Source organism: Triturus cristatus, chromosome 2_1 (genome assembly GCF_964204655.1).
Source record: "Triturus cristatus chromosome 2_1, aTriCri1.1, whole genome shotgun sequence".
NCBI classification, from domain to species: domain Eukaryota; kingdom Metazoa; phylum Chordata; class Amphibia; order Caudata; family Salamandridae; genus Triturus; species Triturus cristatus.
Window position 1 is genome coordinate 446,792,496 of NC_140581.1, and position 18,278 is coordinate 446,810,773.

Sequence of the window (18,278 nt, forward strand, 5' to 3'; positions counted from 1 at the left end):
TGCACATGGAGGATTTCAGAAAGATTGGGAAGAAAATGGGTCTTAGCGGCTAAACTGAGTGTGAGAATGCAGACGAAAATGGTGTGAAGGTGAGAACAGAAGTGACAGACACTCCAAGGACCACTAACATTCCACAGACATTAGTAGTGTTTAAGTAAGTCTCATATTTTCAGAATATGAAGCTGTTACAATTGTAATTGTTCACTACAAAATTACTGCTGTGATTCATGGATCTGATATTTCTAAGAAGTGTTGCAATGCAATTGGTCGGGGTTGTTTTATGCCGGACATATTGCCTAACAACAGATAGAGATTCAGTTGGGTTGAAGAGAAGGTCGAGTTCCTTGCTTGCCAATCTGGGGGGCAACCTCTGCCAGCCTTGGTTCCGCACACACAATAATATTGTTCTCTGAAGTTATTTGCTTTCCGTGGCTCGCGTTGCCTCTTAGTGGCACCGCTCAGCAGGGCAGGAGGATTTAATATGACAACACTCCGTTCCCGTCTGTAGCGCCGTAACCCCACGGGTGATATCCAAGCGCTGTAAATAGCGAGCGTTATTATCGCGGGCGGTCATGGTACGCATTTTATCCAGTCAAGAACGGTTTGCTTTTGTATAAATTAAACAAACAAAGCCGTTGTAATTGTGTAGCAGAACTAAGCTAACATATGGGACAGGATGTACTGGGAGAATAAAACTTTCAAATAGTTTAAAACATTAGTATGCCGGGGGCGCAAAGACAGCCAGCCCATCTGCACATATGTTGTGTCTGTAGCGTTGTGGGCAACTGGATGTAACTCTGCAGCAAATATTCAAATCCCAATATATGCATGGATGATTCAGACATACAGAGAGGGGGAGGCTGAAACTTACACCGAGTGTATATATAGCTATATATATAGCTATATAGGCGCATACACCTATAGATCTGAGTGGTAACCTATGTGCACCATTAGGTAGTCGGTGGTATAAGCTTTATTTGATATAAAAAATATCATAAAAGCAATACATTTCCAAGTATACACATTATTTACATAAATAAAATAGGTTAAAAAGTCATTAAATCATCCTCTGGAAAGCTTATATAATACAAATTCCACAATTAGTTAAAAATTCATGGTTCGATTGTTAAAAGAAAAAAGACTGAATCTAAAGTATGTAGACTAAAATCCAATATATGAGAGGGACAGGTGCTCGCCATCAGCGTCTACAGGCTTCCTGGCTAATAACTTGCTTCTAATTAGCCAGGCGGATCCCAAGAATTTAGCTACCCCACATATCAGAGTGAGGGAGGAGGTATCAGTGCAGAGGATGCGGAGAGCGTTACGATGGCACATTGGGCCCAATAGTTTGCAGACCGGTTTTAGCCACCTCATCCTGGGGAGCCTATACGCCGGACAGGCAAACAAGAGGTGAGCCGGCGTCTCGTTATGGTAGGCACAACCCGGACAGGGTAAAGATGGCATAGTTGGCCCTTTCCAACGCGAAACAAAGCTGTTGGTCGGCAAGGTCCCGAACCTTAGCTTCATATATAGTACCCTGTGGCTGGGGGTCTGAATAAAATCCAGATAAGTTTCTAGTGAGCGAGTGTGTTTGTGTTGGAAGAATCCCTCCGTCAGTTTCCCCAATCTGGGATTTTGGATAACCAGCTTCTGAACCCATTCCCAGTACAATTTTTTGATAACCTGTTTTGTGGGTGGTGATTGGGTGCGCCAGGCCTCCTTTAGACCAATAGAAATTAGAAGTTTTCGAAGGTCAGTTAGCCATATTATCTTGCTCCCAGAGTCCGCTGCAACTAGTTCGTCAAAAGCTGCAGCGTAATGGGAGAGTTCTGGAGTCCTTTTTATGCGGGCCCAGAACAAAAGGGGGCGCAAGCGTACTATATCCTGGAGTGAGTGTCTCCCTAAATCAAAAAATAGGGGCTTCAAGGGCGTCGAGGAAGGTAGGGAAAGCATGTCTCTCATAAACTTATTTTCCGTCAAGACAAGATCACTCACATTCTGAAAGCCCCAGAGCTCGGAGCCATACATGGCTGAGGACAATGCTTTGCCGGCGTAGACCACAAGGACAGGGGCCATTAGGTAGTCAAACGTCTCATTTATTTTCTGACTCACGTCTCTCTATGATAATCAAGTCGATTTTACAGGTTCTGCTGGTGCACACACGGCGTATGTCCCCCCGAAAAGGACAAGAGAAGGTGGTGTCTAATTCAATTACACTGTCAAATAGACTGGCGGGTGAGTGTGTCCGTGTGTGGTGTGTATCTGTGTGTATGGCTGTCTCTTGGGCATATATGTATGTGCGGATGTCTCGGGTATATCTGTATGTGTGGATGTCTCTTGGGTGGCTGTGTGTGTGGATGAGGTGGGTGGGGGCCCGAAGGGCGAGATAAAGCGCAGGGAGGATTTAGATGGAAATGAAGGAAGAGAGATGATCGAAAGAGGACGAGAGAAAGATGTGCCAAAACAGACTGATCGAAAGAGGAAACATGAAGGATAGAGAGTAATCGGCGGAATGAGAGCCATCAAAAGAGGGGGCATGAGGGAGAGAGCGAGCAGCACAGGACGAGCGAGTGGGTAGAGGGGTACTAGAAAGGGTATTAGGGGGACTCAGTCTGAGAGAAGTGAAGGGAGAGCGGAGGGTTAGGGGCAGGAGAGAGCAGGCAGACAGACGGGTACCTCAAGACAGCGTATCTCAAGCCGCTGATCCGGCCGCATAGCTGCCGGTGGTGTAGCGGCTGCAGTGGCACCGGAGCCAGGGGCACAATAGGCCCATCAAGCCCCGATTAATGCTGTGCTTTCCTACCTAAAGAACAGTACCTGGGTATTTTCACTACCTGCACTCGGGCCTAAGGGGGCACCCTAGCTGCGCCACTGCGGAGACTCCGAGTATAAGTACTAAAGGCAGTAGCGCTGATTACTCGAACTCTCAAAGTCAGAACTGAGAAGAGGCGGGCTGGGGGATTGGAGTGTGTGGACCCATTTGTGTTGTCAAAATACACATTGCACTCCTCCTTTATGAAATATGTTTAAACGCAACAATAAGTTTCCCCGCTTTCATACATATATTTGCTTCTCCGTTAGAAATTTTGAATTTGTTGTTTGTACGACTCATTAGTCCAATTGCATGAGGCAATATCCTGGTTACTTTTACACCATGGCAGTAGCCACATTGTTTCAGCCTTACTCTCAGCTATCCAGTGAAATTCCGGAATGGAGCTCCGGTTACCTTAGTGCAATGCGGCGGGGCTCAGCAGTCTGGGCGATTTCGTCTTCGGGATGCTCTCCGGCCTCAGGCGCAGCTCCGTTTCCTGGAACGAGCGTGGGGAAGCCCTCGAGGCTGGAACCAATCCCAGCGTGGCACGGCAATGACGAGGCGGGAATCCCTGCAGCCTGAGACCAAACTCAGCGCGGCACGACAGTGATGTCAGTAGACTCCGGGCCAGCAGCGGTGAAGCGGAGGAGCGGGGGCGAGGGAGCGCGGCAGCAAAGAGAACGCGCTAATTAGAAACACATGTCTGCTGCGCGTAACAGACACCGCCGGGAAATGGGCAATTACATTTCTAAAGAAGCTGGGACATTAACACACCTGTCACAAATGGCGTGCCACCTTTTTCACAAAGACGCACGCTAAAGCCAATAGCAGCTGACAAAAACAAAACCACACGCACAAGCGTGTGGTCAGCTTCCAGAACCCCCTTACAAGATGTCTCGCGCTGCGCGAGCAGTGCTACACACTGCAACACTAGGCGCGAGACCTAAAAAGGAAGACAAACCTAAACAGTCAGTTCACAAAGAAGGTAGCAGAACTAAAAGTCAAGCATGCCACAGATATTGAGAACACTGCTTCTGAGCGGGGAGTGGGTTCTGACCATGCTGGACTGCGTATAAGGAGTCACAATAGTTTGCCAGAACCTGATGGATTGTCTGGCGGCAGTAGCATTGAGTGACTATATCCAGGTGTCCCGCATCGATTATATGAGATGCAATTCCAATTGGTGGAGGACATATCAAGATACATTAATGTTCTCCATTGAGAGAACTTGTCATTCGGCTATGATATTCTATTGGCCAAAAAGGATTGTCCAAATGAATTTGTGATGAATTGCCCAGAGGGAGAAATGGGAATTTTACCTGCTTTTTCCAACCTCATTCCAGAATCAGTAAAACATTCCCACACCAAGGTGTGGGCATTGGCGCTGGTTCCTGTTTTATACCGCAACCATGTGTGGTGGGATGACGGTGCCCCTTATCATGTAATGTAAATGAGATCAACCCCACAACCTCAAAGATAATACCCCATCCAAAATGAGGCTAAAAAACAAGTTCAAGAGATTCTCACACATGGTGTAATAGAAATCTGCACTAAAACAACAGGGAGAGAGAAGGGTAAAAGAGAACTCGTTCACCTACCCAACCAATAACTAATATAACAAAAAAGAACAAGTTTGCTACATACTCAACTATAAGTGGAAGGACAGGTTTCTCATAATCCTTAAGAATACAGTGTCTTGGAACCCACAGGGTGTTTTTAAATAACCCTCAATCACCAACCTAGATGGTGACATGCTTCATCATTGGGTTCCCATCCTGGTCGCAGAGTGCTTCCAGGGTGTGCTACGACACCTGATCACAGCGTAGCTGTTTTTTCTTGTGATTGTGCATGTGGTGGTGCATAGTGGTTTCAATATTGGAGGTCCGGTTAACTTTTAAAAACAGTGGTGGATATTCTTGGGATATTAATGAATCCCACTTATCCTCAATCTGGTCAACATGTTTCATCCATCCGTTAGAATGCCTCTAAGGGTCAATGTGGCTTTCATCAGGACCAAAACTTAAACAAGCATCCGCGCTATGGCATGGGAAATTGTGGTTTGTACTTACAAACCTGTTCAAATGGGACCTGATCAACATCTTCTTGCCCGACGCGCCTTCTTTACCGAAACCTGGCCCATTGCCACCTCTGGGCCCCAACATCGCCACTGCCATCCCCGACGGCTACAAGGTCCAGAGAAAAGACTGCCCCCACCGCCCAGGAGGAGGACTCTCCATCGCACACAAGATCCCCTTCCTAATCTCTCCACATCCAGCACGAGTGACCCCCACTCCAACACAAAACACCTCCACTTCCAGATCCAGACCAGCCCCAGGACCACGCTACGCGGCACCCTCATCTACAGACCACCAGGACCTCACACCCAGCCCACAACTACCATCGCCGAGCTCGCCGCACCCCATGTCATCACCTCCTGAGACTACATTCTACTCGGGGACCTAAACTTCCACCTCAACAACTGCAACGACCCAGACTCCACCACCCTCCTTGACAACCTCGACAACCTCGGATTAAAGCAGCTGGTCAACTCGCCCACCCACAGAGCTGGACACACCCTCGACCCCATCTTCATGGGAGGGACAAACATCCGCTTCTGCCACGCCACCCAGCCCCTCTGGACGGACAACCACTGCGTCCACTGCACCTTCAACACCACCACCTCACCATAGCCCGCCCCACGCCCGCCATGATGGAACTGGAGCAAGGTCACAGAGGAGCACCTCAACACCATCCTCCTCCAGAACCCCACCAGAGCTACGACCAACACCAACTCCGCAGCTACAGAAGGTCACCGCTGGATCTCTTGTTGCGCCGACAAGCTTGCACCCTTCCGCCACCCCGCCAAACAACGCCCTCAGAAGGCCGCCTGGTTCACCACTGAACTACAAGAAGCCAGACGCTCCTGCAGACGCCTAGAGAAAACCCGGTGAAACCAGAAAACCACAGAAGCACAGAACAACCACCAAACAGACCTTCATAAGAGACAAAGTCCAGACCAAAGTGACCAACGCCAAGGAACTGTTCAACATCATACAGCAGTGCGCAAAACCCACCAGCGAAGCCACGGACGTCACACCTTCCCAGGAACTCTGCGACAAGCTCAGCTCCTACTTCCATCTGAAGATCAAGGTCCTCTACGACAATTTCAGCAAACCGACGTCTGACAACTCCCCCCACCCCACCGCCGCCAACAAGCCAACCATCATGACCTGGAATCCCGCCACCGTCGAGCACATCACCCAACCAAGAAGAAAACCCACTCGGGAGCCCCTACGGACCCCTGCCCACTGCACATATTCCACAGGGCTGCCGCCGCCATCGCACCCGAACTAGGACAGACCATCAACACCTCCTTCAGATCCGGCATCCGCCCAGACGACTGGAAGCGGGTGGAGGTTAAACCCCTCCTCAAGAAACCAATGGCCAACCCAACGGACCTGAAAAACTACCGGCCCATCTCTCTCCCCCCCTTTGTGGCCAAAGTCACCGAGAGAATCATAAACGCCCAGCTGACCGCCTGCATCGAAGAAAACTCCATCCTAGACGCCTCCCAGTCTGGGTTCCGCAGCAACCACAGCACAGAAACCGCCCTCCTCGCCACCACTGACGACATTCTGCATGTTACTCTACCAGGAACACAGCGGCCCTCATCCTTCAAGACCTCTCTGCAGCATTCTACACTGTTTCACATCGCACAATCGTAGCCAGACTCCACGACGCAGGGATACAAAGAGCCTCCCTCGACTGGATCCAATCCTTTCTCTCTGGCAGAACCCCAGGATCAGACTCCCTCCCTTCCTCTCCGAACCCACCGATATCAACTGCGGAGTACCCCAAGGATCATCGCTCAGCCCCACGCTCTTCAACATCTACATGGCCCCCCTCGCCGCCATCGTCAGACAGCATGGGCTCAGCATTGTGTCCTATGCCGACGGCACCCAGCTCATCCTCTCACGAAGAATCTCAAGGACACCAGACTCTGCTTCCAGGAAGGAATGAAGAACGTGGCGGCCTAGATTAAAGACAGCTGCTTGACCCTGCACCTCCGCCTGTGTAGGAGAGCAGGATCTGCCTCTTATGTTGCCTCCACTTTTTTTTCTGATGTTTACTCTGGGTTCTGGCTATAGTCTGGCTGAGACCCTGCTAATAAGGGCCCCAGTTCTCTCTAAACGACATGGAGTGCATATTAGGTGCACTGTTGATTGGATAATGTAGTACCTTATGAGTTCCAAGTATATGGTACCTTGGGTACCAAGGGCATAGGTACTTCACAGGCCTACCAGGGGCTGAAGCTGTATTATGCCACCCCTGGGAAGCAGACTAAATCTGACACCACAGGCCTGCTACTGCAGCCTGGGTGAGGTGGTGCTAGCACTCCTCACTGAGATATAGGTTCCCTATATCTCTCTAGCACACACATTTAAACCTATCAGTCACCCCTAAGGCAGGCCCTATCAATCCTGAGGGCAGGGTGCTTGGTTTCTATGTGAGAGGGTGCCTCTGCCTGAGCAGGGCCCCTCTGCAGCTCTCAGAGTCCATTCCCTGGGGCTGTTTGTGAATGCAGTCAAACCATATACTCTTAAGTGCATTATAACCTCGCGGTAAATGCTAACTTTGGAATGGCTGCATCGAAACACGTCATGTTTGGTGTAAAACGCTTTGGAATCATACCCCCACACCAGTAACTGTAGAGCCCTGGCATCACAAAATGGATGCCACCAGTCACAGGGCTGCCCTCCTGCTGATGACCGAAACTCGCAGTGGAGGAAGCCCAACAATAGGTATCCTGTCACAGGGAGGCATGACCACCTCCCAGACAGGGTTTAGGGTATTGGGGCTGGGTGGGTGCACTCTTAGAGTGCTTTGAAGTCCTGCACTTGGGGAGCAGTGGGCTCCTCTGTGAATACACCAGTTCAAACTGGCTCAGGGGCTACCTGCCCCTCCTCTGGCGCGAAACTGGACAAAGGGAAGAAGGGGGTGTAGCCTCCCACTCCCCTGACTCTCCCATAGGTGGGGTCATAGAGCTAGTCCCTCCCTCCCTTCTAGTATAAGTTAGGGAACCCTTGCCATTGCAAACTAGATATCCCTGGACAACACTCTGAAGAAGAATCCTGGACCTCCGACGTTCCACCACCTCTGGAAAACTGAAGAATCTCCCTTGGAGTCAAGGAGTGACTTTGCTTGGCAGGCTCCAAAAACTGCAACAACGGTCGCAAACTCCACCGCTCGCACCGGAGCCCGAAGTCCCTGCAGCTCAGGAAGAGGATTTCCTGACTTCTCTAAGGCCGTCGTGAGTCCCCAGCGACACTGAGGCAAGTGGACCCCACGAGTGACGAGGAACCGCAATCCCTGGGTACCGTGCACTATTGTCGAGTGCAACCCCTTCACGACATTCTACGAACCTGTGCTTTGAGCCACGTGTGGTCCGAGCCTCTAGCAGAGATCCCTAAAAAGATCAGAGGCCTACCCCGTCTCGAGTGACCGTGGGCCCCTGTTGAGTGGATCCTCCCGAGACGTCTTCGCGGTCCCTTGCCAGCTGGCTTGTGGGTCCCCTGAAGACTTTTCTACAATTCCAAAGGGCTCCCCTGATTGCTCCAGGCCTGCCCTGACTTACGCTCGCTGGGTGAGTCCCCCAGACCTTGCTAGTCTGCACCGCTGACTTTTTGTCCTTTCCACGAGATTTGCTGTTGCCAAGGCTTGTTGGCTCCAATCTGGTAGCCGACACCGCAGTAAGCTGCAGACTTCGCGGGACACGCCGAATCCAGCTCCTGGACCTCGTGGCTGAAGAGTCAAGACACCCGTGAACTACCTGAAAACACCCGATGACTGTGGGCATTCATCTTCCTTGGCCAAGTGACTTTGAACATTGTCCTCTCTGCTTTCAGGTCTTCCTTCTTCTGAATCCAGGCTTGGATTCCACCGGACACTTCTTCTTTCTTTACAAGCAGCAAGTCTTCACTGGCTCCCATTGAAAACGACGCCGCGACCCGACCCCTAAAGACACCTATGTACCCGGCTTCCCTGGGTGAGGTAACTCCAGCACTACGGTGCTCCTGTGGGTGTTGGCTCTAGAACTACTTACCCTGTAAGTGACTTGCTTGTAGTCTCCTTCGAAGTGCCCTAAAACTCTTAATTTCCAATCGCGACTTGCACTATTGAAGTCAACGGCGATTCGCGGCTGTGTTGAAACACTGCATACGTCCTTCGTGGGTCCTTTACTTACCTGCCTTGGGTGGTTTCGTGAGGCCCCAACACTTCTAAAGGCCCTAGGCCTTGTCCCTTTGCAAGTCATTGTCTCTAAGTCTCTTTTTTAGTATATAGTCTGGTACGCCCCTAGGGCCCCAGCCATATTTGTGCTTAATTTATTGTGAAACGTTGATTTGTGCATATGTTCCTGACTTCTAATCTCATATAGAGATTAGTATAGAGTTGTTTAGTAATAAATACATATATATTTGATATATATACCTGTGTGGTGTCCTTTCATTTGGTGATTCAAGCGATTATGTGGTAAAACAAGCTGCTTTACATTCCTCCAAGACTTAGCCTGAAGGCTGCTCTCCACAGCTACGACTAGGATAGCTTTCTTTAAAGGTTGTCTTAAACCTACTACCATAAGAGTTGAATTGTACTGGTGCAAGGTGTCCACTTTAACTAGTGGACAGCATATACCAGGCCAACTTCTCACAGCCTGGGACAACACCTGGTGGCCCTCCGCCCTCGGAAATCCACCCACACCTCCAGACCACGCACAAAACCTTGGCATCATCCTTGATTCCTCCCTCTCAATGAACCGCCAGATCAATACCGTCACCTCCACTAGTTTCAATTGCCTGCGCATACTCTGTAAAACCTTCAAATGGATCCCCCCGACTACAAAAGGACCGTCACCCACACGCTCATAACCAGCAGACTGGACTACGGCAATGCCCTATACGCCGGAATCAACAGAACTCTTCTACACAAACTCCAAACCATCCAGAACGCCACAGCCAGACTCGTCCTCTGGACACTGCGTCACGACACATGATCCAACACCTACGAGGCCTCCACTGGCTCCCCGTTGAGAAGAGGGTCACCTTCAAAATCCTCACCCACGCCTACAAATCCCTCAACAACATCGGACCCAAATACCTCAACGAGAGAGTATCCTCCCACGTACCCAAAAGGAACCTCCGCTCCGCCGACCTTGCCCTGGCAGAGGTCCCCTGCATCCGCAGAAACAGAACAGGAGTGAGAGCATTCTCCTACATCACAGCCAAGACCTGGAACAAGCTCCCTTTGAACTTCAGATGCCCACCTGACCCTGCACACATTCAGGAGGGACCTCAAGACCTGGTTCTTTGACTGGAGTCCCCCCCAGCGCCTTGAGACCCTCACGGGTGAGTAGCACGCTTTATAAACCCCTGTTTGAAATGTAGAGACAATCACTTCTTGCAATCAATCTATTTTTTTTGTAGTTGTTTGCTACATGGGATGCTAGGAGGGGGTGGACCCTGTCGTTACACTTTCCTCAAGGTGTCTCACCCTCCGATATACCTGTGCATAATCTTCGCGAGCCCTGCATCTTATGTCTCACAAGTGTTATATTAGTAATAGAAAGTTGCACCTCTCCAATGGATAATTCCTTGTTTCCAGTAATGAAACCAGATTATTCATATCATCTAGTTTTAGTTTACAATCATCTAGATAAAGCGACACGTACATTTGCAGTACAAAGCGCTCAAAGCACAGCACTAAAGACCAGTATAGTGCATAAAAAAACAAAACAACGCTAGATATCTTGAATGGATTTTTCTGCCAAAATATAGCAAGTGAAAGCAGGTACTTGACCGCATTTAGCAGTCTGGGCTCTCAAAAACACTTCTGTTTGCCCCAGGGGTAGAAGAACAGCCCAGGGTTGTTTTCAGCCCATGTTACAGACCTTTTACAAGAATTTGATGACCAGGCATTGTCCTATGTTGATGACATTTATTTGGTGGATGATGACCTTGCTACACACTTGACAAGAGTAGATCGCATATTTCTGGGATTTGCTCACCTGGGCTTCATATGTAATTAAAAAGAATCCAAAATGGCCCACCTCAATGTCCTGTTTCTGGGATATGAGCTGTCAAGTGAAGGCAAAAGCCTTGCGACGCACTTCTTAGAAAAGTGTGCGCTTTTACAACCAACAAGCACATTGAAGAAACTTCAATCCATATTGGAATTTCTAAATGTTGGCAAGATTTAAATCCCAGTTACGCAGAACGGGTTAAACCATTCTGCGACTTGATCAGTCCAGACTTTTCACACTCACACTGGACAACACACAGATTTTACATTCAGTATGAGCTGACATGCTAGCTTCAAAACACTTATACACACACGCGCGTATAAACACAACAAACGCGGTGACCCATATAATTGCAGGTGCATCAGGATATACCTCCATTACTTTTAACGAGGGAAACACTGTACCAATTGCAAATAAATCGCATATGTACACCAATGATGAGATTCGTTTTGCACTGCTGTGGTGAGAGAGAGATCATTGGCTCAAGGGAAATGAATAATTGTCGTGGCTACAGTACCGGCCTTAGAGCCTGTCACATAGGCTAGCGTTCCAAACGCAAAAAGATTACATCCAAGATGGATACAGTGGGCCAACTCTCTCACTGCAACAGATGTAGACTGCAGATTTGACTCTACACTACAAACACAAGCATACCTGAAATACGAAAATGATCAGTATGATTACATCATCTATACTGATGGTTCTGCACAGCCTGCTGAAGGAACAAAACACCAGTAGCTACATACAGTCACTAGGTGATTGCACAGTGCAGCTGGCGAAACTCAGAGCTCTAATTCTGGCACACGGATCCCATATTCCCCACACTCCGTGTGCGATTCGTATTATTGTGTTATATTATGTTATGTTAGCTGGTGTTTTATTGAGCGCTCAGCTACTCAAGCAGAGTGTCCCGGCGCTATCAGACCCATAACGGCAGAGCCCCGGCGAAATAGAGGAGACTTATTGGCCGAACAGCCACGTTTTGAGCTCCTTTCTGAACGACAGTAAGCTCTCACTCTTTCTTAAGGACAGTGGGAGGGCATTCCAGGCCTGGGGCGCAAGATATTTAAAAGACCGCCCACCGATCCGAGCACACCTAATTGCCGGGACCGCGGTCAGAGACAATGACGCCGAACGCAAGGCTCTGGAAGGCAGATGAAAACCAATTCTCTTCCTCAAATAGATGGCACCAGTGCCATGGAGTGCCTTAAACGCCATGGTGAGAGCCTTAAACTCAATGCGTTTCTGAATTGGCAGCCAGTGAAGAGACTCCAGCAGTCCCGCAGCATGGGATTGATAGCCGAGGCCAAAGATTGCCCGTGCGGCCGAGTTCTGCACTACCTGCAAGCGTGAAAGAAGGTACTTCGGGAGACCCAGGTAGAGGATGTTAGCGTAGTCCAGCCTTGATCCTATCATAGCTTGCACCGTGGTTTTCCTATGGGTAATAGATAGGAAAGGGAGGAATTTCCTTAGCATTTTCAGTATCCCAAAACACTGACCGACCAGGCCCAGAATCTGTGGCTTAAGAGTAAGATGTCCAGTCTTACAATGAGTATCCACACCACTGAAGCCAGAATGGATTCAGAGATCCAAAGGGGTACGCCATAAATCACAAAGTGCTTTGGGGACAAGTGGCTAAGCTGAAAGAATGCTGGCCACGGACTCGTGATTCACAACTGGAGTCATCAACGTGTAGGAATACACGTTGCAGGCAATTCCAAGGCTGATGAAGCTGCAAAAGCTACAGTGCAAACTGCTGCTGTTGCTGCGATTACTCATACCGGTATGAGGATAGATAGAAACATTGACAGCTGTCAACACTGCACATAATGACACCCACTTGTCGAAAGGCTTTCCTGCAAAGTACTCCTACCAGTTAAGTGCGCAAAACATACCATTTGCTCATATTCTCAGAATGGGGGATAGAGAAATACCAAATTTAGATTTCAGATTATGTTTAATCCTAACAGCACATAAGGGTTTACCATCTTCACATGCAGGGGTAACAGCTGCAATTTCACTATGACAGCAACACCATTGGTGGCCAGGTCTTTATAAACAGACTACGGACTTTGTCCTTAAATGCGACATCTGCCAACAGATGAAGGGTTCCAACGTAGCTCGTTCACTACAGACACCTGTGTTGATCTCAAACAAGTCATTAGCTTGTGTTTATCTGGACCACTACGGCCCATACAATCAGATGCGACTTACAAATACATCTTGGTTGCAGTAGATTCCTGCTCTTGATTCCTATGGGTTTGGCCACAGCGATCGGCTGACGCCCGAACTGTTATAAAGGATCTGCAAGTCTTTATTGGGACATACGCAGTTGGCACATTCTATTGGGACCAGGGGCCGGCATTTGTCTCTAAGGCTTACAACGAGACTACGGTAAAATTGTGCGTGACCGTACGGTATTCCTCCCCCTACCATCCAGAGGGAAATGCGGTAGTGGAAAGGAAGAACAGAAACTTAAAGCAGGCCTTAACAGTGAGGGTATACGGCTCAAGTCACGGTTGGGTCCATCACCTATATGGGGTCCAGAGAGCCATCAACAATCTGCCTAGAATATCCCTTGGTGGTCGACTCCCTATGAGATACTGTTTGGGGTTAAGATGCAAGTACCTGACCTTGAGAGTCCCAGCACATTGGTGGTGGAAACACCCTTTGACATCAATGAATGCTTGGCTTTTTATAGGAGTGGAATAGTTTTTGGGACGAGCAAAGCAATATCCAAGTAAAACACACTGCCACTGGAGAAGTGACGGAAGCACCAACAACTGCTGGTTGGATCCCCAAGATTGGTGAACAGGTCCGGGAGAAAATAGTGGACAGGAAAGAATGTGGGCCATCTTACAGAGCACCTGTACCTGTCCTTGCTGTTGAAGGTTCCAGAACTGTACTTTTAACATCCGTGCTGGTTGCAAAAACAAGAAATTTGTGTCCATAGATCTCATCAAACCGTATGCTGTGTCCGGTTCTACACAGTAGGGGCCAGATGTACGACCGGGGCATTTGGGAATCGCAAATTGCGCTCAATTGTGAGTCACAATTTGCGAGTCGCTAAATGCCATGTACAACAGTGTCAGAGACACTGTTTGCAATTCCCAATGGGGTCGCAAATTGCATGCCTCATCAATATTCATGAGGCACTCGCAATTTGCGACCCCATTAGGAATGGCTGGCCCTCCCAGGAATGGTGGCCTGCCTCAATAAAGCAGATTTTTAAATGCAGCCCATTTTCCTTAAAGGAAAACGGGATGCATTTTTTTTTTGTAATGAAACGTTTTTGTTTCATTTTTTTAAGGGCAGATAGTGGTCCCTGGGACCACGGCTTAACCCCTAAAAAATATTTTCCCCTGCATTTGCAAAGGGGAAGGGGTCCCTTCCCATTTGCGAGTGCATTACCACCCTCTTGAAGAGGGCAGTAAATTGCGAGTTTTTTGCGACCGCAATTGAGGTCGCAAAACATTCTTACATGGGGTACCGAGTCGCAATTAGGAAGGGACGCCCTTGGAACACCCCTTCCTAATTGCCAGTCGCAAATCCTATTTAACAAGTCACAAATAAATTGCCTCATCTTGTCAGCTGTGTACAGGCAGTGCACTTACCCCCTAATGAATTGCAATTCATGTGTTTTATTGTGGTAATCAGTTCACCTAAACTGAACACCGACAAGAGGAAAGTTCTTGCCGTGGGCTTTTCCACTTCATCCTGGTATTTCAACGTGTGACCCCCACAGCTTGGTTCACTTCTTTCTTTGCTCATTTTGTAATCTAGGTTGCTTCTTTGATGCTTTTATTTTTCTAGTCCTATGGGTTAGCTAAGGCTTCTCCTGTTTTTACTTCATTTGTTATTATCAAAATCGTACCCTACTTCTACTTCTTCTCCAGCTGTAGTCCATGCAATCATTGTATTGTGCCTTGACTACAACACAACAACTCTCCATATCTTGGTCATTCTCTCTAACTTTTCTCCAGATTGCAGCGAGTACCAAATAAAGCAGCTTGTTTCAAAGAGAATTTTCTAACGTAAATTTCGATTGTGGTTTTGCAACATTTGTAAGGCATGTCAGAGAGCAAGTTAATTTTCCAGTTTATGCTGGCATCAGTATCCTAAAACTTCTTATTAAACACCCATTCTCATGTACAACGACTAAAACCTAGGAATATGCTTTCTTTTACAGGCCCTGGTGGGCACATCAGAGAATCTGCAGAAAATGACCAGCCATCCTTGTGGGAAAATTCACTTTTCAATATATCCATCCATGCTGGGATACGACATGGACATTGGAAACTGCTCACTGGCTATCCCGGTAAGTAAAGTAACATGTTCAGTTATCTTGGCTATTCCTCTGTTATTCTTTCCTTGCCGCTGGATTGCTAAACATGAATACTTTGGTGATACAGGCTGCCTGGTTATTTCTGGTAAACAATTGCCTACAATTCTTGTTCATGCTGTATATTTTCTGAGTGCATTTGTATGAGCTATGCAGTAGATATATGTGGTGCATATATAAATCAGCAGGTGGTAGCTAATGTATAACACATACCTTATATTCAGGACAGGTAAGTCAGTCGGTTAACTTCTAGAAAATCAGTTGTGGTGAGATGTCGCCCACTTGAGCAACTATGACAGTGTCTTGTTAGATAGTATTAATCATAAAATATTAGATTATTATAAATATATGTATACGCCTTAAAAACATAAGTGGAAAGGGAGCTAAAGTTGGCTAATATGTTAATAGTGGGTTCACACAAATACACAATTAAAGAAGCTACCATCACTTTCTGTCGTAAACGAACTGTACTAAATCAACCTTATTGCCTACCCCTGATAATACGTAAGAAAGCATTCATTGAGAAGTGTTTGAGAGAATCAGTGAATATGTTTATATGTTTGTAAAAGGATGCACGATGGTGTAACTCGGGTCTTGGTGTGACAATGTACAGCACTGGTAAATGCAGATTGGGTGGATTTGCGTGGTCTTGTGGTGGCCAGTGGCGGCTCCTCTGCTAAGGCGAAGGAGCGTCGCCCCACTGCCTTGAAGCAGTAAAGAAAGGAAAAAATAAAATGATGATAATGTAATGTTATAATCATTTTATCCTGTCCTCCTGCTGCTGCAGCTTTCCGTGAGGGGGCGGGTAGGGCTGCAAGGCAGGAGAGGAGTGGTAGAACCCTCCTAAGTGCGCAATGACTGTTTGGCCCACCCTATCGGGCCGCCCAAAACAGTCATGGGCACTTTCCCTGTTCTCCATGCAGGCTGCATTGCAGCCTGCGTGCAGAACATGCCCACCCCTCCAGCCCCTGGCTGAGCACCATGTCCTGGCGCTCAGACCAATCACAAGCTGCATTGCAGTGTTGTGATTGGTCAGGGAAGCCTGGCAGCGCTTCCTGTTCCTGGAGTCTGACGTAGGAGCAGAGACGCGGGAATAGGCAGCAAGGTAAGTGTTTATTTTGTATTTTATTTTTTACATTGCGACCCGTGCCCCGTCATGCCCCCCACGCCCGCCCCGCGAGTTGTGCCGGCTGCCACTGGTGGTGGCATATAATGGTGGGTGGACTGCTGGATGTGTGCCTATACAATAGTGGGTGTTTGGATGTACAATATTAGGTGTGTTGGTGTCTGACTGTGGGTGTGTGGGTTTATGGTGGTAAATGCTTGGGTATTTCATTTTGAAATAATGTACTTATGTTGATAGGTGGTGCTGTGAAAATACTGTAGCCAGTATATCGAATACGAAAACATTGTGAAGGTAAGTACATATAAGTAATTGTAACTTTACTATTCTTAACTCCGCATATATGTAACTTACCAATATATACCGTCAACGTACATAGGTGTGAAGTTAAGAATAGTAAATCTATATTTCCTTAAAAATACTTACCTTCAGGATAATTTGGTACTGGAAATTCTGGCTACGATATTTTTATAGCACAATATTTTTGTGCTTTATATTCTGACAAAATAGCAAAAATTAATTGTGTTATTCAGTAATTTATTTTAGTAAAAAAAGGGGTTGTTCATAGAAAAGCAAGTACTACACACAATAGTATCTGGTGAAAGGTGTGAGACAAAGTGAAATGACGTGTATAACGTACATACATCACAACAAATGCATTGGAGACATATATAAATGACAAATAACATTCAGGCACGGAGTGAAAAACAAATATATATATTCTCACAGGGACCTAGAATTTTCTTTAATCAATTTGTAATGGTCACAGTGGAATTTACTGCTTCTAAGTCTGCGTTGACGTTTCGATCCTTGTAATTCTGTGCAATAGTTGAGCATCAAATGTGGGTCTTCTTCAGGACAAGACCAAATAGGTAGTGTGTAGCCTCCTCGTTATGGTTCCAAAGGAATTGCAACTGTGGTCCTATCAAGGAGCTCTAGCGTCGCTCATTAATGGGAAGCAATCAATCCTGGATGTGCTCGCCATGATTCTTAATCATCTATGGTTACTTTCGCATTGTGCCGTCAAGGAATAGCATAAATAACAGGGGTTAAGAAATCCCACTGTGTCGAGATATCCGTTAGGCTGTGTGCTGGTGTTTAACGTTACTTGTGTGGATGTATGAAAGTGAGTCTGTTGAAGTACGATGGTGTATGTGTTGGTGTATGATGATGTTTGTGTTGAAGGTAGGATGGTGGGTGTGTTGATCTATGATGATGTTTGTGTGGCTGCATGATGGTGTATGTGTTGATGTATGATGTTGGCATGTACTTTGTTAATGCTGTTTGTGTTGACATCTATTCATTGATGAATTAGTATATGATAGCTTTTTGGACATATGATGATGGGCATGTTGATGTATGACAGTATGCGTGGTGACAAATGACTGACAGTGGATTTGTTGATATATATTACTGAGTGCTGTGGAATATAATGTTGGGTGTGTTGGTATATGATGCGAGTTATGTGGATGCATAAGGGTTGGTGTGCTGTCTTATGGTATTGCTTGTATGAATGTACAGAGTGTGTATTGGTCTATGATGGTGTGGATGTATGAGATGTGTGAGCGGATGTCTGTTGTGGCTTGTGTTGCTGTATGATTGGGGTTGTGTTAATTTATGATGACTGTGTGGACATGATGGTGGGTGTTTAAATGTTTGACGGTGGGTATGCTCTCACATTCCTGAAGCTCCTCTGTGCTCTCCTCTGTCCCACCCGGACAGCCTGTATATGTGGGCTCCACACACTCTGCAACACCTTTGTGTACTCTCTGCCTGTCTGCAGCCGATCCTGTGCACCCCTGGTACCTCTCTGTGCCCCCCACACCCTTCGCACCCCTGTGTGTACTCCACAACTCCCTGCAGCTGCTCCGTATGCAGTTGCCCCACATACATTCCCTTTCTGTGCTTCTGCCCTGCAGCTCCT

At 47.4% G+C, this 18,278-nt stretch overlaps 1 protein-coding gene across 1 annotated transcript in view; it reads left to right on the forward strand.

The window, feature by feature from the left end:
* Positions 1 to 18,278, forward strand: part of ARSB (arylsulfatase B) — a 281,980-nt gene that overhangs the window by 261,414 nt on the left and 2,288 nt on the right. The window contains exon 7 of the mRNA XM_085632256.1: positions 15,079 to 15,207. Within this exon, the coding sequence (XP_085488382.1) occupies positions 15,079 to 15,207 (129 nt within the window). The remainder of the gene's footprint in view (positions 1 to 15,078; positions 15,208 to 18,278) is intronic.